Genomic DNA, 20539 nt, shown 5'->3' on the forward strand with positions numbered 1-20539 from the left:
AACATAGTAAAAATGGCAATCTTACCAAAAGCAATCTACAGATTCAATGCAATCCCCATCAAAATACCAACACAATTCTTCACAGACCTGGAAAGAATAATACTCAACTTTATATGGAAAAACAAAAAACCCAGGATAGCCAAAAGAATCCTGTACAATAAAACAACCTCTGGAGGCATCACGATCCCTGACTTCAAGCTGTACTATAGAGCTACAGTAATAAAAACAGCTTGGTACTGGCATAAAAACCGACATGTGGACCAATGGAATCGAATTGAAGACCCTGACATTAATCCGCACACCTATGAACAAATAATTTTTGACAAAGAAGCCAAAAGTGCACAATGGAAAAAAGAAAGCATCTTCAACAAATGGTGCTGGCAAAACTGGATATCAACATGTAGAAGGCTGCAAATAGATCCATATCTATCACCGTGCACAAAACTTAAGTCCAAGTGGATCAAGGACCTCAACATAAATCCAGCTACTCTGAACCTGCTAGAAGAGAAAGTAGGAAGTAGTCTTGAATGCATTGGCATAGGAGACCACTTTCTAAATAGAACACCAGTAGCACAGACACTGAGAGAAACAATCAATCAATGGGACCTCTTGAAACTGAGAAGCTTTTGTAGGGCAAAGGATACGGTCAACAAAGCAAAGCGACAGCCTACAGAATGGGAAAAGATCTTCACCAACCCCACATCTGACAGAGGACTGATATCCAGAATATATAAGGAACTCAAGAAATTAGACATCAAAATGCCCAACAGTCCAATTAAGAAATGGGCTATAGAACTAAACAATTAAGAAATGGGCTATAGAATGGCTAAGATCAAAAACACTGAAGACACCTTATGCTGGAGAGGATGTAGAGCTAGGGGAACTCTCCTCCACTGCTGGTGGGAATGCAAGCTTGTACAACCACTTTGGAAATCAATATGGCGATTTCTTAGAAAATTGGGAATCCATCTCCCCCAAGATCCAGCTATACCACTCTTGGGCATATACCCAAGGAATGCTCAACCACACCACAAGAGCACTTGTTCAGCTATGTTCATATCAGCATTGTTTGTAATAGCCAGAACATGGAAACAACCTAGATGCCCTTCAACTGAAGAATGGATAAACAAAATGTGGTACATATACACAATGGAATACTACTCAGCAGAGAAAAACAATGACATCATGAGGTTTGCAGACAAATGGATGGATCTAGAAAAAATCATCCTGAGTGAGGTATCCCAGACTCAGAAAGACAAACATGGTATGTACTCACTCATAACAGGATACTAGATGTGGAACAAGGATGACTGGACTGCTACTCACATCACCAGGCAGGCTACCTGGAAAACAGGACCCCAAGAAAGAGACAGGGATCGCCCAATGACAGAGAAATGGAATGAGATCTACATGAACAGCCTGGACATGAGTGGGGGTAGTGAAGGGCGAGGGTCGAGGGAAAGAGAGCTTGGGTGAGTGGGAGATCCCAGCTGGATCAACAACAGAGAGGGAGAACAAGGAATAGGAGACCATGGTAAATGAAGACCACATGAGAATAGGAAGAAACAAAGTGCTAGAGAGGCCCACAGAAATCCACAAAGATACCCCCACAACAGACTGCTGGCAATGGTCGAGAGACAGTCCGAATTGACCTACTCTGGTGATGGGATGGCCAAACACCCTAATTGTCATGCTAGAAACCTCATCCAACTACTGAGGGATCTGGATGCAGAGATCCATGACTAGGCCCCAGGTGGATCTCTGGGAGTCCAATTAGCGAGAATTGTTGAGACCAAGGTCGGATAAAGCACAGAGACAAATAGCCAAACAAACGGAAACACATGAAATATGAACCAATGGCAGAGGGGTCACCAACTGGATCAGGCCCTCTGAGTGGGTGAGACAGTTGATTGGCCTGATCTGTTTGGGAGGCATCCAGGCAGTGGCACCGGGTCCTGTGTTCATTGCATGAGTCGGCTGTTTGAAACCTGGGGCCTATGCAGGGTCCCTTGGCTCGGCCTGGGAGGAGGGGACTGGAACTACCTGGACTGAGTCCACCAGGTTGATCTCAGTCTGTGGGGAAGGCTTTGCCCTGGAGGAGATTGGAATGGGGGGCGGGCTGGGGGGAAGGTGAGGGGGGCGGGAGGGGGGAGAACAAGGGAATCTGTGGCTGATATGTAGAACTGAATTGTATTGCAAAATAAAAATAAAAAAAAAAAAAAGAAGATGGCCTTATGGGCTTCATAAAGAATAGCTGCCATAAGTTTGCCATGAATATCGCATTGAAAGATGACACCAGAAACTCTTCTACTAGAGAAAAAAATATAATAGGACAGGCGTGGTACCTGAGTTCTATTATAATACAGGAAATCTTAGCCAGGAGAGTAAGAAGGAAATAGACCATACATAGACAAGAGAAGTCTTTCAAATTACAAATGATTATAGGCTTCATAAAAGATGATATCTTTTCAGACATGCGATTAGGATGATTATACTTCAACTGGTTCACGAACATAAAATCAAAATGCATCAATCTCACTCTCCCAGCTCACAGGCAGATCTCTGTGAGTTCGAGGCCAGTCTGGTCTACATGGCAAGTTCTAGGGCCCCTAGGGCTACACAGTAAGTGACCCTGTCTCAAAAAAATAAAATAAAAAATAAAAATGCAAAATACAAAGTAGCAGTAATAGATGCTTAGTATACATCATAAGAAACTGTTCAAATAGCAATAAAATGTAAGTTGTTTACATATCTAAAATTACTTAGGAATAAATTTAACAAAAGATGTGTAAATTCTTTCTAAAAATATTATACAACTTTATTTGAGATGATAGAGAGGCTTCCAAATCAACCAAAATTATGTTCACAGCCAGGAGGACTCAATGCTCTAAAAACGTGAAATTTCCCCAGATCAGTCTTTAAGATCAAGAGTATTTTTTAATGGAACTTGAAATGGCTGAACCTAAAATTCACATGACAATGCAGGGAACTAAGACTAGCTTAGGGCAAATTTACCAAACATGGTGGGAAGACTTATTTTAACCTAGTGTCGAGCTTTATTTTAAAATGAAAGCGACTTAAACTCTGGTATCAGGGGAGGAAAAAATAAGGTCAGTTGCATAGAATGGATAGCTCAGAAGAAGCCCATGTGCACTTGGGGATGTGGTGTGTGTGTCAGAGGTTACACATGGAGAGGAGCGGGGTCAGGAGGATAAATGGTAACAGAGTAACCAGCTAGTCTATAGGAACAAAATGTAGCCTCTAAAGTCACACCACTTTACTCCATGACAATCAATTCTAGTGTTTGAAAAGCCTGAAGGATGAAAATAAAATTGATAACGTTTTTAGAGGATACATGGAATGACTTTAGTAGATTTCGGAGAATAGACATTTTTTTTTTTTTATTGAAAAGTATTAAGAGAACAAGTTCCAAATTACAAGTTTGAAAAGTATGAGTGTGTGGAAATTAAAAACAACTTTAGTATCACAAAAGGCATCAGAAGCACCATTAAATGATACATGGAATACAGAGGTTTTGTTTCTAGTTATGCACAGCAGTGACCTCTTATACACCACACTGTGGGAAATATTGAGTATTAATACCAGCTACAGTTTAGGTTCCAATAGCCTGTAAATTTTCTAAATTCCCACTAACAGGAGAATGAATGTGTGTACAGGTTGGTTATAGCCATCACCCAAAATTCTTGGGACCAGCATTGTTTGTAATCATTTAATTTTTTTAATGTGCCATGTACATTGTGTGTACATAATGAAACATCTTGGGGACAGGACTCAAGTCTAAACACAAAATTTGTTTGTGTTTCCAGCTGTGGAGTATGCTTGTTTTCAAGGCCCTGAGTTGGACTCAGCATTGTGAAGGAATAAGAAAATCCATTTATGTTTCATGCCTACCTTATACAGACAGCCTGAACGAAGGTTATTTCATGTAACATGTTAATTTTTTATGTCTACCCCAATTTCATGGTATAGAATTCTCTAATTGTGGTGTCATGTTTTTGCTTTTGAAGCATTTCAAATTCAGATTTTTAAGTTAAGGATGATTAACTTGTATGTTCATAGATACACTGTACAGCAGGTAAAATAAACTCAAGGCATATGGAGCAAAATACTGTAATTAAATTTGAAAATGTAACATTTATAGGGAAAAGCCAAGGACATGTACACCCCACTGCTATTTAAGCAATTTAAGAAATATGGTTAGTTTAACAGAAGCAGACAAAATACTCCTTTCTATGTCATCCTTTTAAAAAAGACAATTTTTGTGTGTATTGGTGTTTTGCCTGCATGTGTGTGTGTGTGTGTACCTTGTGTGTACTATGCCCATGGAGGTCAGAAGAGGGTGTTGGAACCTCTAGAACTGGAGTTACAGACACTTGTTAGCAGCCATGTATGTGGGCCCTGGGAGCAGAACCCAGGTCCTCTGCAAGAGTAACAATTGCTCTTAACCATGGAGCTGCCTCCCCATCCCTTTGTGTTTGATGTCCATGTTTCTTCTGCCATGAGGACCTCCATTCCTGGTTCACAATGGAACCCAGGGCCTTGCACATGCTAAGCAAGCACTCTACTATTGACCCTTTCTTTTTGTTTGTTTTATGTGTGCATGGTCTATGCATGTGTTTGCGTGGGAGCGTGCATGTGTACATGTATGCGTTATGGAGGTTAGAGGTTGACAAGAGGTGGTCTTTCTCAGTTGTTCTTTCTTTTATATTTTGAGACAGCATGTCTATCTGAACCTGGAGCTAATGTGGGCACAGAGCAGTATGCCTCTGCCCAGAGAATATCCTGCTGCAAAATTGTCCCAGGGCCTCAAGTTAATATGGATTAAGGGAAAAAGGCATACCCTGGCCTTATGTTATGCCAACTATGAGGAAGACAACACATAAAATTCCTTCAACCCAGGACAGTTTTTTTGGCACCTGGGATACGAAAAAACTAAGAAATTATCAAATAAAAGGTTTTATTATTTAAAGTACAGGGGTTTGAACATAGGGCCTCAGGTTCTGCTAGGTGGGCACCATATCACTGAGCTACATTCACAGTTTACGTTTCTCTCTTTTATTAATTTTTGCAGTGTTGTGAACTGAACTGCATACATGCCAGGCAAGTGATCTATGAATGAGCTGTTTTTCAGCTTTTACTTTTGAGATAGAGGCTCACACTCAGGCTCAGTCTGTGGCATAGGCAAGCCTTGAACTTACAACACTCCTGCCTCAGCCTCCAGAACAGTTGGAGGATTACAGGCCTCACTTAATCAGTGTTTTCATGGACTCTTTCCTAAAGCTCATGTAAGCTCAGCAATCCTTACATAGAACAGAAGCAGCAATGAACTATGATAAGAACTAAAGCAAAAGGGAAGGCTGCCCTCTAGACTCTGAGAGCCCGGAAGAGAGAAAGCATTTATTTGTGACCAAAGAAGCCTCTAGATTTGAAATATTCTGCAATTACTCCAAAGGAAAATGACATTGAGAACAGTTCAACCTAGATGCTGCAGGTAGAAATGAGACCAACCATGCTGGATGACAATAAAAATCAATGGCAATAGGGTCATTCAGAGGCTCCAGATCCAGACTGCATGGCCTAGGATATTTCTTCACATCAGCTTTGCACTCCATGCTTGTGACACCAGAGGTACTGAGTAGACTCTGTACTTCACTGTTGCCCCAAATGGTAGTTAATATTTAATTTTTGCATGTAATTATTTTTAATTGAGAACAATTAATGATTGCAATAGACAAAACCAATATTTCCAAGATAAACAAATAAAACAAACTCAACAAGTGAGCACCAGAAAAGCCCTCTTAGTGCTGGGTTTGCACATGATAAGAACTGTGCTCAATGGCATTTATCAAACAAAATATACATATCTCTACAAATATGAGCAAAATTAATTAGGATAGTCTATCAAATTTATGAAGTACAGTTTTAATTAGTTTTCAACTTTTTAGAATAAAGTTTTAAAACAGTAGCACTGCATTTTCCTTATTTTTTAAAGAAAGATTTATTTATTTTTTATTCATGTGTTTGTGCCTGCATTAGCTTATGTATGCCACATGTGTGCTATGGAGCCCAGAGGGCCCTGGATCTCCTAGAATTGGAGTTATTGGCAATTGTGAAGCACTTGCTGTTGGTGCTGGGAAATGAACCCGGGTCCTCTGGAAGACAGGAAGTGCTCTGCACCCCTGAGCCATCTTTCCAAGCACTGCATTAAAAGAAAAGTTACTTCTCCTTTTCATTTGTCTCTTTCTTTCTTGTAGTCACAGGGCTTGAACTAAGGACCGAGTTAAGAGCAGGTGAGCACTTGGCCATCAGCTGCACCTCCACCCACACCGTCTTTGACCTGTGGACAACTCTTTGGAAAGCCTTTTCATTCTGTCACAGCTTCTTTAATACAACTGGCTCCTGGACGTTTTTCTACGCAATCCAGCATTTAGGGCATTTGCAAGGATAAACTACAAGACAGACTACTGATGGTTCAGGCTTCAGTTCACTGTCTAACACTCAAAAGTTTACAGTCTCAAGCAGAAAAGATCTCTCAGAATAAATGCATAAAAAACAAGGAAAATTCTTAAAGAAAGAGAATCCGCTTAAATCTCTAAGACAAAGATGACATGTAATTTACTAATTTAGTGTTTCAATAATCGAGAACTGGAGACAGCAAAGGAAACAGTATAAAAGTTGGTAGCATCGACATTGTTAACGTTTATAGCCTCTTCGTACTCTAGACCTAGAAAAGCAGGTTAGTACTGGTGTTAATTATAATTCACTGGCTAATTCCATCTAAATCTGTTGTTGCTTGAGACAGGGTTTCACTTTGTAGCCAAGGCTGGACCTCAAACTCACAGTGATTCTCCCATCTCACCTCCCAAGTGCTGGGATTGTAGGTGTGTACCCATGCCCAGCCTCTATAAACACGGTGTTTATAGCCGTTAGCTAGAAACTGAAAGATGTTCTGTATCAGTTTTTACATGCAGTTATATTTTAAAATACAAATTTGAGTGTGAATTTGACTAGTCTTTAAAATTCTATTAACTATAGTTGAGAGTCTAGAAATGATATGTAAACTAACACCAACTTGCTGGATTTTAGTTTTACATAAGCTTAAAATTGCTTATCTTTTATCTAAGTTCCATTTTTTAAGCACATGTCTGATTTATTTTTATTTTATGTGCATTAGTGTTTTGCCTGCATGTGTGTCTGTGTGAGGGTGTTGAATCTCCTGGAACTGGAGTTACAGACACTTGTGAGCTGTTATGTGGGTGCTGGGAATTAAACGCAGGTCCTCTGGAAGAGCATAAGTACTTTTAACTGCTGAGGCATCTCTCCAGCTCTTTGTGTGATTTAAATAACAAACAAACCATTTTTGTATTTAAAACAGATTCAGGTGCAACTAAACTAAACTTTTAATTGACATTTAGTCTTGCAAAGTGGTGGGAAAAAGACTTTGAAGAAACTGTTCTCAGGCCCCAATTTTTAAAGGGTGAAAAGATCCTAATTTTTTTTTAATCAAATATATTATGGTTATTCTACTATTCTCCAAAAGCTTTCAAGAAACATATTGGGTATTTCTTCCCCAGAACTCCCAGAAAATCAACTCTACAAGGTAATCTAGACTCCAGTATGGGTCTCCCCTGACACAGATACTGATGTTTGAGCCTTCTCTTCCTGACAAGGTGCGTACACAGCCAGTTACTTTGAGGTTTTATCTATGGGATTCGTGTCTTTTGGGCTCATTAAGAACATTTCCAGAGATTACAATGTCAATAACACCTAATTACTGGGCTGTGAGAAAGGTCTGCTTGAGTACATAAGACCGGAGGCTGTGTGGAGCACACAATGGGAGGCTCACATCCCACATTTTATCACAGGGAAGTAGCAAACAAATTAATAATCTTACTTGTGCTCTCTTGGGATAATTACTACCATGTAAAAAACTGCTTTGAGATTTTGCAGATAGTGTAGTGTCCTGTTTTTTATTCCCTTCTACTAGTCAGATTTTTTTTTTTTTTTTTTTTTTTTTTTTTTGTCTCTTAAAACTAACTATTGCATGACTGAAACTCTGTGGCTCTCTTTAGAACTCTCAGGACTTCATCACAAAGAAGTCACATGCAGCCTGCTTAGGCAGGTCTTCCTTGATCTAACATTGGTTTGATTATATGTTATTATTTTAATTCCCTTTCTCAAAGCCTTGTATGCACTAGCCTCGGTTTTACTTCAGTTTACTTCAGTAAAACTTCAGTTTTACCCATGCCTGATGGAAAACTAGTTATTAAAGAAACAAAGGTGAAATCATTTTAATGTATGCACCTACTGCTTAGAGCCTTGTTGCTTTCACACGGTAAATTAAAATATAGATCTGCCAGACTTTAGTCTCGGGTCATACTAGAAATGGCTTTTGAAGAGAAGCTGATGGGAGAATCAGCTCTATATGTCTTCTAGGAGATTATTCTATTTAATCCTCTTAGTGAGTGCACCAGGTAGGGTTGTCTCTGCTCTTACACAGCAGAGGAAAGCCAGAGGAAGCTGCCCAGGGATTAAGGAGCAGAACTGAGACTGGAGCCTGAGTCTATCAGCCTCCAAAGCACTGGCTCTTCCTGATGCATCACAAAATGTCTCCTGTATCTTGTCAAAACAAGACTGTACCTGGTCCTGTATGCATTTTTGGGTCAGATAACCCAGCCCAGGGGTGCCTGGCACAGACTTTTGAGTCACTTGATTGAATCCCTCAGTCCCACTGTCGGTATAACCATAACAGTTTGCCAACCCTTGATGTACTCACGTGAGCCACCTGTTAAGTGAAGGAAATTGATAAGGGAAATCCTACCTCTGGGGTGCTAGTGAGAATTAAGAGTTAACACCTGAAAAGCACTTAGGATATTACCTCTTCCTACTATATGTCAGCTGCACATACTTTTAAAGAGTATTCTGTGGTGTGAAAGTACAGCCTAGGAACTTAAATCTTTGATGTGGCATAGAACGCTGTAACGGAGATGGTTATTGTTTTCATGTTCAATGGGGCACTTTAGATCTTAATATTGATTTGAATATTTTGAACAATAACAAAAATATAAACCAGTGACTTCAAAGAGTCTAATTTCCAGGGGCTGCATACTTGAGTGACTGGTTAAGAGCCCTTGCTCAGCACACACAAGGACCTGAGTTCAGATCCCAAGCACCAGGCAAAAAACTGGGCATGGCTGCATGTGCCTGTAATGCCAACATTAGAGTAGAGACAGGTGGATGCTGAGAATTTACTGACCATCCAGCATAGCCCCAAAGACAAGCCTCCAGTCCCACGAGAGACCCTGTCTCACTGCAATAAGTCAGAGTGAGAGGGGAAGACATTTGATGCCCTGCTCTGGCCTCTGAGTGTCCATACATATACTATACACCCACATGCATGCAGTACACACACACACACACACACACACACACACACACACACACACACACACACAGAGAGAGAGAGAGAGAGAGAGAGAGAGAGAGAGAGAGAGAGAGAGAGAGGCAGACAGACAGAGAGACAGAGACAGATAGAGAGAGACAGAGAGACACAGAGAGAGTTCCATTTATGGTCCATTGCCAGATACATTACTTTGAACACCTCTCTTCATGGTATAGAAAGTGATAAAAATTTGCTTATAGTTTAGACACATATTAACTGTATATCTAACACCACATTAATATTTGTGAATTAGTGCTTGAAAATACTAGCATATTAAATTATTTTCTAGGAGCCACGAAGGTTATTTCCTTAACCCTACAAAGCAGCTGGGGAGCTTGGAATGATTTGCTTGGTGGTGACAATGTGGTCCTTTGACATGTTGTCAAGGATACTATCCATCCACAAGCTACTGCCTCTAAAATCTGCATTCTATTGAGGAGACTTATCCACTTCTCAAATTATTAAATTAGTTATTTAGCTTTCTTCCTTACATTCATTTGTTTGTATTTATTCAATAAAAGTGGGAATTTTGATTTTAGTAAATTTTGGCTCATCTGGAAGTAACTAGCCAGAAATGTTGGTTAATTGAATTATTTCCCAGCATTATCTTCAGAGAGAGGAAGAGCATAACGTGTGAATGCTTTATCAGAGATCTGCTTCTTTTTCTTTTGTACAGTGGCATTATGGTGCAAACATTTTTCATGGTGTAGACTAATAGCTAGAATCATCAGCTTTATGGTTATCTGAAAACTCATAGTCATATAAAGCATTTATATTTAGTCTGATTTGTATGACAAAAAAGTGAAATAATGACTCTGGAGGACTTGTAGCAGACTAGGTAGAGATAATTCTGCATTTTGCATTTCCAAGGATGAGGAAGGCATGGGTGTTTGTTTCAGGTGCTTTACCATGTACAGTCATTTGTGCTATTAATACTTGAAGTGGGCTCTTGAAAAATATTTTTTTTTGCCTCTGGAAAGTCAATTAAGATTACATAGAGGTGTGTGTGTGTGTGTGTGTGTGTGTGTGTGTGTGTGTGTGTAATCTAGCACCTTGAGAATGCAAGGCAGAATTATCTGGAAAGTCACCTGTGGATGCAATGTCCTCAACTGGATTATTTGGGAATGCACTGTTGAGCCTACAGTTTCTTAATTCAAACTTCAGGTCAACAATAAACTCTAAATTTACCAATCCATATTTTTTTATAAGCCACAAGCACATTTAGCTATTTTAGAAATAACTTACCATATAAGGTGGGATCAGCGATTTAACAGATCTAATTCATTATTTAAATACTGAAATCTTTAACCACTGCTGTTTCCTAATCTATGGAGTCCAATCTGAGCATGGCTGTAATCTACTGTCAGTCCTGAGGAGGTGTCCATCACTGTGATTGCTCAAGGATTCCTTTGTCCCTAGGAAGACAACCACTAACCCAATATCAGAGGTGGAAACAACCACAGAAAGCCTCCCCGCTGCACAGATGCCCAGGAAAAGAGACCCTTCACACTTTCTGCAGAGGCCAGGATTTAAGCTCTTACCACATGCATCCCCCTTGCAGAAAGTTTCATTAAAGTTTTATAGTCTACTTTTAAACATGTCCAGATATGCCAAATGAATCACTCATTCAATGATCAGTCATAATCAATGCTCATAATTCAAAAATAACAATGCTATATTTTGTTAATTCTACTTGCTTACTATGCTCCATAAATTTATAAGCTTTAAATAATGAATTCTCTTTTCCCAATCCTGGAGATTGAGCCTGGGTTCTCATATTTGCTGTGGGATGGTCTGTATGTCAAGTGTGTTGCTGATTGGTCAGTAAATAAATCACTGGCGGGACTTGGTGGCGGGAGCTGAAGAGAAATTCTCCAGCCACAAATGGCGTCCAACGTGGTGGCAAGAGTTTCCACCTAAAAACTTAGAAAAAAGATTCTAAAACGGACCTAAAAACAGCTTCCTAATTGTCTCTCTCAAATGAGCGGCAGCTGCCGGTTTGAGCTACTGGCGGGTTCTTGGCGTGCATGCTCGACCTGCAGTATGGCGGGAATAAGGCCTCTGCAAGTGGCACATTAAGCTGCGTGGTAGATTTAGCCTTTGCAGGTACAAAACAAAAAAAGAGGTTTTTGGGCAACACGCTGCTTGGATAAAAGCATAGACCCACGATAGCTCCCAGAGCTGGCCGTAAACGTAGCCATGTTGGGAAGCTGAGGTGGGCGGAGCCAGCAGCCACAGCTGCTGCAGTTTAAGGCAAGAGATTCACAATAAGACAGATTCAGATGTAATAGTCTACAATGTGTGTAAAAGATACATGGGCTTGAAAGAGACAAAAAAAAGGTGATATATAGAGTTATAGAAACAAATACATAGTTTTAAAAAATAAAGTCTTTAAAGAGACAGTAAAGGTAGTATAAAAATAAGCCACGTAAAGATGAATATTACACAGAGAATCTGGATTGTGTTGTCTTTGGGATTCTTAACTGCAGAGAGATATTTGATTGTAAAGGAAGCTGAGTTAAACCAATATGCATATTTTAAAGATATCTTGACTTCAAAATTTGGATATAAGGATATGTTACTTTGGAAAGGAGTCTCTGCTTTTGTTCCCACAGAAAGCCAAAGGCTATGGATTTGTTCCAGATTAAGATACATCAGGTTTGACCAGCCAAGACCCCCTGAAGGTCTCCAATGACACCATGGCCCAGATGATTCAACATCCAGAATGGTTTCAAGGCAACTGGCTCAGACGATACAGCCTCATGGACTACTCCATGATCCTAAAATTTTCTTTGTGTCCCCATAAGATACAGCGCCCCCCTCCAGCAGGAAGTAGTAAGAGAAGCTACGCCCAAATTCCCAAATATACCAAGCTGGCTTTGGAGATGGAATTGGCTCACTCCCCCTCTAAACCCAGACATATTGCTCAAAAAAAAAAAAAATGGTTAAGAGATTCTTGTGTCCCAAATCAGAAGAGCCCTCTGGTGTGGGACAGAGAAAAAACAATATTTTTATTTAAATCAGGTTGATTATAAATACAATCTCTTTCTAAAACAAAAAGGGGGGTAGTTTAGATATGATAGGATGAAAGTAGATTAATGAACCTACTTTTAAAGAGTAACAACTTGTTTAAAATGTTTTACATTGCTATAGATTTTAGTTAATTGATACAAATTTAAACTTAATTTTGTTATACTGTATATATATTTCTATTCTTGTTTGAGGTATTATGTTTATGTAACTCATTTAAAATTATAATGGATAATTAAAAAATAGATTAATAATTAGTCATCTATGATAATCATATTTGTAGCCATGTTAGTTAAGTCTTCTAGGTATACATAGTTATATTTCAGATAGATAGGTAGTCTTCAAACACTTCAAAGACCTACAGAATATGGCATTTAAAATGTTTTAAAAATTTAGACTTTCTGGACAGTGAGACATGTCTGCTCCTGACAGCACCGATTTACTTCAGAGAGGAGGATGGGCATCGAAGACACTCCATACGGAGTTTATCTTCACCTTGACAAAAATAGCCATTTGGGCAAGAAACTGTTCTTGCCTGGACTGCCTGATCAACTGGACATGCAGGACCCATACAAAGGTGACCACTGAACTTTGCTTGACAAAATGGTCCTTCAGGTTCCTGCTTTGCAGAGAAAACTGCCAGACATTCTACAGGACACAGAGAAAAGTGAATAAGAGACTCTAGGCCTGTGGGCTGAAGACAGATGCCCCAACTTTACAAGAGAACTTTGAATGACTGTCCAAGCTGCCAGCTGTCTCTGTCTACCCTACAAGACTCCTAAAAGTTGCTTATATCCTTCTCCATTTCTCAGGTAGTAGTATATCCTTCTGAGGTCTTTGATGTGGTTAAAGACTAGATACTTACAATTTTCCTTAGTTATAATAAAAGATAAGTTAGATATAAAACCTTAAACTTACAAATATAAGATAGATAGGATCTCTTCTTTAATACTGTAACTGTAATTCTTGCTTGATAATTGTTTTGTTATATGTAATTTTACTATGTTAAAGTTAAAACCTTCCTTTTTAAGAAAAGAAAAAGGGGAAGTGCTGTGGGATGGTCTGTATGTCAAGTGTGTTGCTGATTGGTCAGTAAATAAATCACTGATTGGCCATTGGCTAGGCAGGAAGTATAGGCGGGACAAGGAAAAGAATTCTGGGAAGGGAAGGCGGAGAGAGAGACACTGCCAGCCGCCATCAGGGACAAGGAAGATGTAAGGTACCAGTAAGCCATGAGCCATGTGGCAAAGTAAAGATTAATAGAAATGGGCTAAATATAAGAGTAAGAGCTAGACAATAACAGGCCTGAGCTAATGGCCAAGCAGTTTAAATAATGTAAGAGTTTGTGTGTTTATTTTATAAGTGGGCTCTGGACTGGCGGGACTTGGTGGCGGGAGCTGGAGAGAAATTCTCCAGCTACACATATTCACTAAGGAAGCACTGTACCACTGAGATCCACCATCAGCCCCCAAGCTTCTCTGGGTACACATATCTGCCCTTACCCTGAACACTCTTATGTAGATTTATTTTGGTTTCCAAGGTCAAAGAAAAGTTTTACAGATGCATATAGACAAAATAAGTTTTAGTGTAAAAAAACACATCTAATTTAGTGTAAAAAAAACCCCACATCTTTAGGGATTGATCAAAGAGAAATTTGCAAAAAACAGTCTTATTTTTCTGCTAATTACTAGATTGGATAAATAGACATTTAACTAGAGATTCAGGGTTGGTGTTTAGATTTTTTCCATTCTTTTTTTGCAGTCTAATTAAAAGAAGTGAAATTTTAACTGAGATAGTTTCTGAGTTTGAAGAAAGACAAAATTCATTTTCAACTAGCAGCAGTCAGAATACAGAAATGCATAAAGTTTATAAATTGGCTGAAAAGTCCAACTTTCATCCATAATACCAAATACCTTATGCTAAACAAGAAAAGCAAAATGGAGGGAGGACTTCTGTGAGGTTTTAGGCCAGCCTGGACTACAGATTGAGGCTTAGAAGAGGAGGAGGGAAGAGGGGGAGACATGAAGGTTAATTCCTTTTGTGTACTCACTCTCTGTTTGAACATCTTTTCCTTAATAAGGAGTCTTTCCTTGCTTTCCTTTGGTGCTGTGATGGATGCTGGGGCCTCAGATATACGAGGTTGGCATTATGAGAAACACCCTACTCCCACTCCTCCCTAGATTCTTACCTTTTGACAAGTGTGCAAAGGACACCTCGTCATTGGATACGTCCATATACTTGTGCTCCATCTGCATGTTAATCAAAAAGTTTCATTACTGAGCTTCAATAATATTAATTGATTAAATATTTTAATGGAGGAAAAACAATTGACCCTACCATGGATGAGTGATAAACACTTGTAGGAGATGGTGTCTCTGACAAATTCATTGCAGAGTGTACATACAAAGGCTTGACTCTCTGAAAGACAAAAGTAGCAGGTACTGTGGGTCAAGAGGAAATCATAGTCAAAGCAAAAGGATGTGGATGCTCTTTGTATTAGCCAGGTTTCTCTAGAGAAGCAGAACAGATACAGTGAATCTAAGTATATAAAATTTATTTAGATTTTTTTTAAGAGTGGCTTACAGATTATATAGTCTGACTATTCCAACAATGGCTTTCTCCCTATGGAAAGTTCAAGAATCCAGTAGTTTTTCAGTCCAAGAGCCTGGATGTCTCAGCTGGTTTTTGGTACATGCTACAATCCAAAAGAAGTAGGCTGTAATGCCAGTGAAGGAATGAACTTGCTAGCAAGATTGAGAGCAAGAAAGTAAAGAGCAAGCATCCTCTTCTTCCATGTCCTTTATATAGACTGCCATCAGATGGTGTGGTCCAGATTTAAAGTGGATCTTCCCACCTCAGAAGATCCTGATTTAAGGTGGCTCTTCCCACTTCAATGATTCAATCAGGAATCTCTCACAGGTGTAACCCGCTGCTTGGCTTTTCGTTAATTCCAGATGTAGTCAACTTGACAACCAAGAACAGCCATCACACTCTTTAACTCCTCAACTATGACATGAAAACCCTGCTTCTAATTTCTTATTTGTTCAAATATAGATGGAGAAATCCTTTCCTTTAAACCAAGGTGGTGTACACCTAGAGTCACAGATACTCAAGTGGCTAAAGCAGGATTGTTTAAACCCAGACGTTTGAGACTAGGCTGGGTAATACAGAGATGCCCCAACTCACAACATCAGCATCATCATCACCAACAAGTAGGAGCAAAGATTCACTGCTTTACTGAGGCTGTTTTTTTGTTTGTTTGTTTGTTTTTTTGTTTGTTTGTTTTTTTCGAGACAGGGTTTCTCTGTGTAGCTTTGCGCCTTTCCTGGGACTCACTTGGTAGCCCAGGCTGGCCTCGAACTCACAGAGATCCGCCTGGCTCTGCCTCCCGGAGTGCTAGGATTAAAGGCGTGCGCCACCACCGCCCGACCTGAGGCTGTTTTGAAAGACAATTCAAGAAAGATATTCTCCTCAGTGTCTCTTCTGACTCTACTTTCTCTTAATTATCCCTTCAACTTGGGGTTTTCTACAAGTTGGCCCTCCATGGGCATAGCTCTGTTTGCAGCTTCAAGTTGCAGTGGAGAAAAAAACACTAAAAAAAAAACCCCTCTAAATTATTTCTGTAATGAACATGTATAGACATCATTTTCCTTGTCATTATTACCTAAGCAATACAATATGGCAACCATCTACATAATACTAATTATGTAAATTATTCAATGCATAATATATTGCATTAGGTAGTACAAGTAATCTAGAGAGATTTAAAGTATGGAGGATTGTAAAACATCGCACTCAAGCACTAAGTCTTTCTAAAAATAATACAGATATTGAGCATCCAAGGACCTTGGTACCTCTGTGTGGTCCTAGAACTAATGCCCTTCAGATAAGGAAGGGTATCACACAGTAACAGGTCAGAAGTCACAAGGTGACTTCCAATCCCAAATAGTTGCTGTAAGCTCCAAAAGTGTGCCCAGATCGCTAAGAATGGACTGGCAAAAAGGCAAGAGAAAAAACAAGTGAGAGGGTTTCTTCCAGAATTTCTGAAGCAGAAGCACATCTGCATCACTGTGACCCGCTTGTGAGTAAATCATGACGAGAGGGAGGTGAGGGTGACACAGTGCAAGTCGCCTCATGCATGCTCACCAGAAACAGTTTGAGGTCCACGTGCACTGCTTAGAATTTAGGTTTTTCCCTCTTATTTCCTTATTCACTCTTGGTGAGTTGAGTATCTTTATTTTTATATTCGTGCACATGTATGTATTTACATGCAATTTTTTCTATCCCCATAGCCTAATCTCATAAAGGGGTGTGGGATTAAATGTTTAATGGGGGAAAACTAATTGACCTACTATAGGTGAGTGAAAAGCACTTGTTAGGAAACTCTGCCAGATTTACTGTAGAGTGTACCATAATGGGGTGTGAGACTAGGGGGATAGAAAACGCATATACAAGAATATGTGGCCTCAGGAGATGAAGGCAGAAGACACTGGAAATGAATAGACTGTGAAGAAATCCAAGAGAATCATGAATATGGTGTGGAAAAATTACAACTAGTGAAACATGAGAGAAAATTAAAAACCAAATAAACCCATCTCTTATATTCCTCAAAGTTGTCATACCAGTGGAAAATATAATCAAGGAGCTGGTAATATGGCTCAGTGGATAAGAGCACTCTCTGCTCTTTCAGAGAACTGAGTTCAGTTCCCAGCACCCACGTGGCAGCTTACAGTCACCTGTATCTCTAGTTCCAGGTAACTCCACAGCCTTCTTGGGCAGTAGGCACACATATGGTTCATCTATACACATGCAGACAAGACACTCATACACATAAAATTTAAAATTAAAATATAATCAAGAATGCTGTCAGATGTAAGTCTAAGAAAAGATAGACACCATGTCTCCCATCCTGCAGCTCCCTTTTGCTTTGGGGACATTTGCCAAATTTAACTAATACATGTAAGAGTGGTCAAAGGCTCCTTTAACCCAGAGGTAGAGAACAAAACTCAGAATCCACTTAAAATGTGTGATTTAACAAGACCCCTTGCTTCCTGATGACTCCAGAGTCTGTGTAAAGCAAAGTGGATGTATGTATAGGGCTGAGGGGAGAAGATGGCACCATAGGTATAATGCATATAAAGCAAAGCTGTAGCTAGCCTGAAGTTTTTCCAGACATCTATATCTGCTAGCTTGCCACAGGACATAGCACTAAAAGTTAAAGGTGACTTTTAGTATTGATTTATTTGCAGGCAGATGTGATAAACCACTGCTAAGGTGACTTAAGAAATACAATTTAACAAATAAAAGTTCCAGCAGTACATTTTTAAGGAATAGATACATTGATGCTAAGTGCCCTCAGAAAACATTAAACATGTCTGATGGAATGACACAGCCTTCTTGTGGGACTTTCTGTTCTGTTGGTCCAGCTGGTTAAACACCGAGGATGAGGCTGATGCCAAGTGAATTTGCAAACTTCAGTAAGAAGAAGGAGATAGATACTGTGCATCTTCTCTGTGTGGACTAGTTTGGGAATATTTCAGGAGACAAATCATTTTTTTTTCTTCTTTCTTCTTTCTTTCTTTCTTTCTTTCTTTCTTTCTTTCTTTCTTTCTTTCTTTCTTTCTTTCTTTCTTCTTCCTTCCTTCCTTTCTTTTTCTTTCTTTATCTCTTTTTTTTTTTGTTTTTTTTTGAGACAGAGTTTCTCTGTGTAACAGCCCTGCATGTCCTGGAACTTGCTTTGTAGATCAGGCTGGCCTCGAACTCACAGAGATCTGCCTGCCTCTGCCTCCTGAGTGCTGGATTAAAGACTTGCTCTGCCACTGCCCTGCTTAGGAGACAATTCTTAAAACCCTCAGGTTTCTAAGTAGGTTTAGTTAAAAATACTATCTTGACAGGATACTTCAGAACGCTTTGTCACAACTTAGACCTAGAAAGTGGTCTTAAAGTGAAAAATGTTGAGAGGAATTGGAAAGAAATTTATTTTAGACTATAAGCCTCCTAAAGCCACACCCTACCGCCTGTTTCTTACACCCTGTTCTAAAAACAAAACAAAACAAGCTTGACTTATCCAAATAAAACAGCGTGGCATCAGCAGTTTAAAGGGGTGCCATGCTGACTGACTGGCTAGTTGAAATGGACCAGAACTGTTTCTGTACTGGCCATCGTTCCTTTCATCAGCAGGACTCTCTCACTGAAACAGGATAAGTAGAAGTCTATTTTAGAGTTGGACTTGATCTACAGGTCTGCTATGCTATGGTCTGAATATGGTATATTGGGCCACCAAGGTTCACATCCCTAACATTCCACCAACATAACACATGATGAGGTGGTGCCTCGTGGGAGGTCTTTATGTCACTCTGGGGTGTGCGCTCAGGTTGTTGTTCTTGTGCAACCATTGGGTTTTCACTAGATGGTGGTTGCATGGAGTAAGCCTGGATTCTCTTTTTCTCTCTGCTTCCTGGGTCAGGATGTGACCACTCGACTCTCCTGCCATTGCTGTTTGTCATGAAATGGTGCCGTCCTTGCCACCAGCCTATACATTGTTATCTGGACTTTGAGCCTCCAACTGTGAGCTAAGTGAACTGCTTTGCTTCAAAGGACTTAGTTATTTTGTCCTAGTGATGTAAATCTGGTAAGTACAGTTTTGAGTCTGAAAATGAATGAGCTGTTGCTTACCTTCTTCCTTTAGAAGTGACTGGGGACTTGAACTTGAGCTTTGATATTCCCCAACATAGTACTTGTGGTCAAAGATGAACAAATGGGCAGATCCTTCTGCCCAGGAAGAGTATCCCATCCTCTGGGATCTGCACTGACTTCTATCACAGCTCAACCACCATGCTGCATTGCAACAGCCTTATTTACACACATCCAGCATCTATTTCATACTAACTGAGCTCTTTGGGGCCCTTCACTTTGTTCTATGCCCTCAGTAGCTAGTAGGGTGACTGTTGTGTGTTATTGCTAGAGCCTATAATGTGATAGGAATTCAATAAATATGTGTCTTTCATAGACACAGACACATGTATTCAAAGTACTTACAATGTAATTGAAGGAGGTGTCAGCAATCATTGCAAATTGCCGGAAAAGTGTGTGTCTAGTAAACATTTCATCCTTTAGAATATGGAAGCTGCAACAAAAGAAGCAATGTAATAAGATGTATGAACATCATAGGATAAGACCAATATTAGAAATATTTTAAATGTTAATGTGGGTAGGGACCACATTAGAAATATTTTAAATGTTGCCAAGTAAAATGTTAATTTTAGCTTATTTCTTCTTCCTTAAAAAAACAAAAACAAAAACAACCCTGCATTTCCTAGCTCTGAAAAGTATAGCAGTAACAGCAATGACTACCCCTCCAGACTGTAGTTTCTCATGGAAATGAATGAGGGTATTTTTGAGAAATGGCTGTTTCTGGCTCTAAGGCAACAGATACACAAGGAGAGTCTGAGATATGTTATTCTACTAGAAATCAAGGAAATCGTCAAAGATTAGATCAAAACAGTGCATTCTTCATCTTTGGAAGGCTCTCACCAACTTAAGATTGGAGAAATTAAGCGTTAGAAATAATAAGAATCACAACTTCTCACTTAGGAAATATTTAGCTTATTTTAATTGTGGATAGTGCAATGAGGAGACTCATTGTTAGTGATACATGAGTTGGGAGTGTGGCTGGGAATGCTTTTCTAGTGATTGTAAGTGAATAAAAATATCGGGCAGTATTTCGGTGATAGAACACTTGCCTAGCATGAGCAAGGCCCTTGGTTCCACCCCCAGAATCAGGGGAAAAAAACCCAAAAAACAACAACAAAAACAAAACAGCTAATGACCTTTGAAATTTCTTCCTCTGTCCTTCCTTTTTGAACACGAAGGTTTATTAGTATTATTGACAGCTGTGTCAATACAATGCCCATCCCACTTTGCATTTGGGAGCAAAAGGTCTTGTCCACAGTTTGGGGAGTACATAAGAATGAATTTATAGCCAGAACCTCACTGATCCTGAATTTAGACAATGAGAATTGAGACTTTGAGATATGAGTCTTAGAA

The 20539-nt window shown here is 39.5% G+C and overlaps 1 protein-coding gene across 1 annotated transcript in view; it reads right to left on the reverse strand.

Annotated features, from left to right (window-relative positions):
• The window catches only part of C5H10orf67 (chromosome 5 C10orf67 homolog), a 120895-nt gene that overhangs the window by 19245 nt on the left and 81111 nt on the right, over positions 1 to 20539 (reverse strand). Inside the window, exons 14-16 of the mRNA XM_059263663.1 lie at positions 19532 to 19619; positions 14831 to 14911; positions 14682 to 14742 (exon numbers count right to left, since the gene is read on the reverse strand). Coding sequence (XP_059119646.1) covers positions 14682 to 14742; positions 14831 to 14911; positions 19532 to 19619 — 230 coding nt within the window. The remainder of the gene's footprint in view (positions 1 to 14681; positions 14743 to 14830; positions 14912 to 19531; positions 19620 to 20539) is intronic.

This window comes from Peromyscus eremicus, chromosome 5 (genome assembly GCF_949786415.1).
Source record: "Peromyscus eremicus chromosome 5, PerEre_H2_v1, whole genome shotgun sequence".
NCBI lineage: Eukaryota > Metazoa > Chordata > Mammalia > Rodentia > Cricetidae > Peromyscus > Peromyscus eremicus.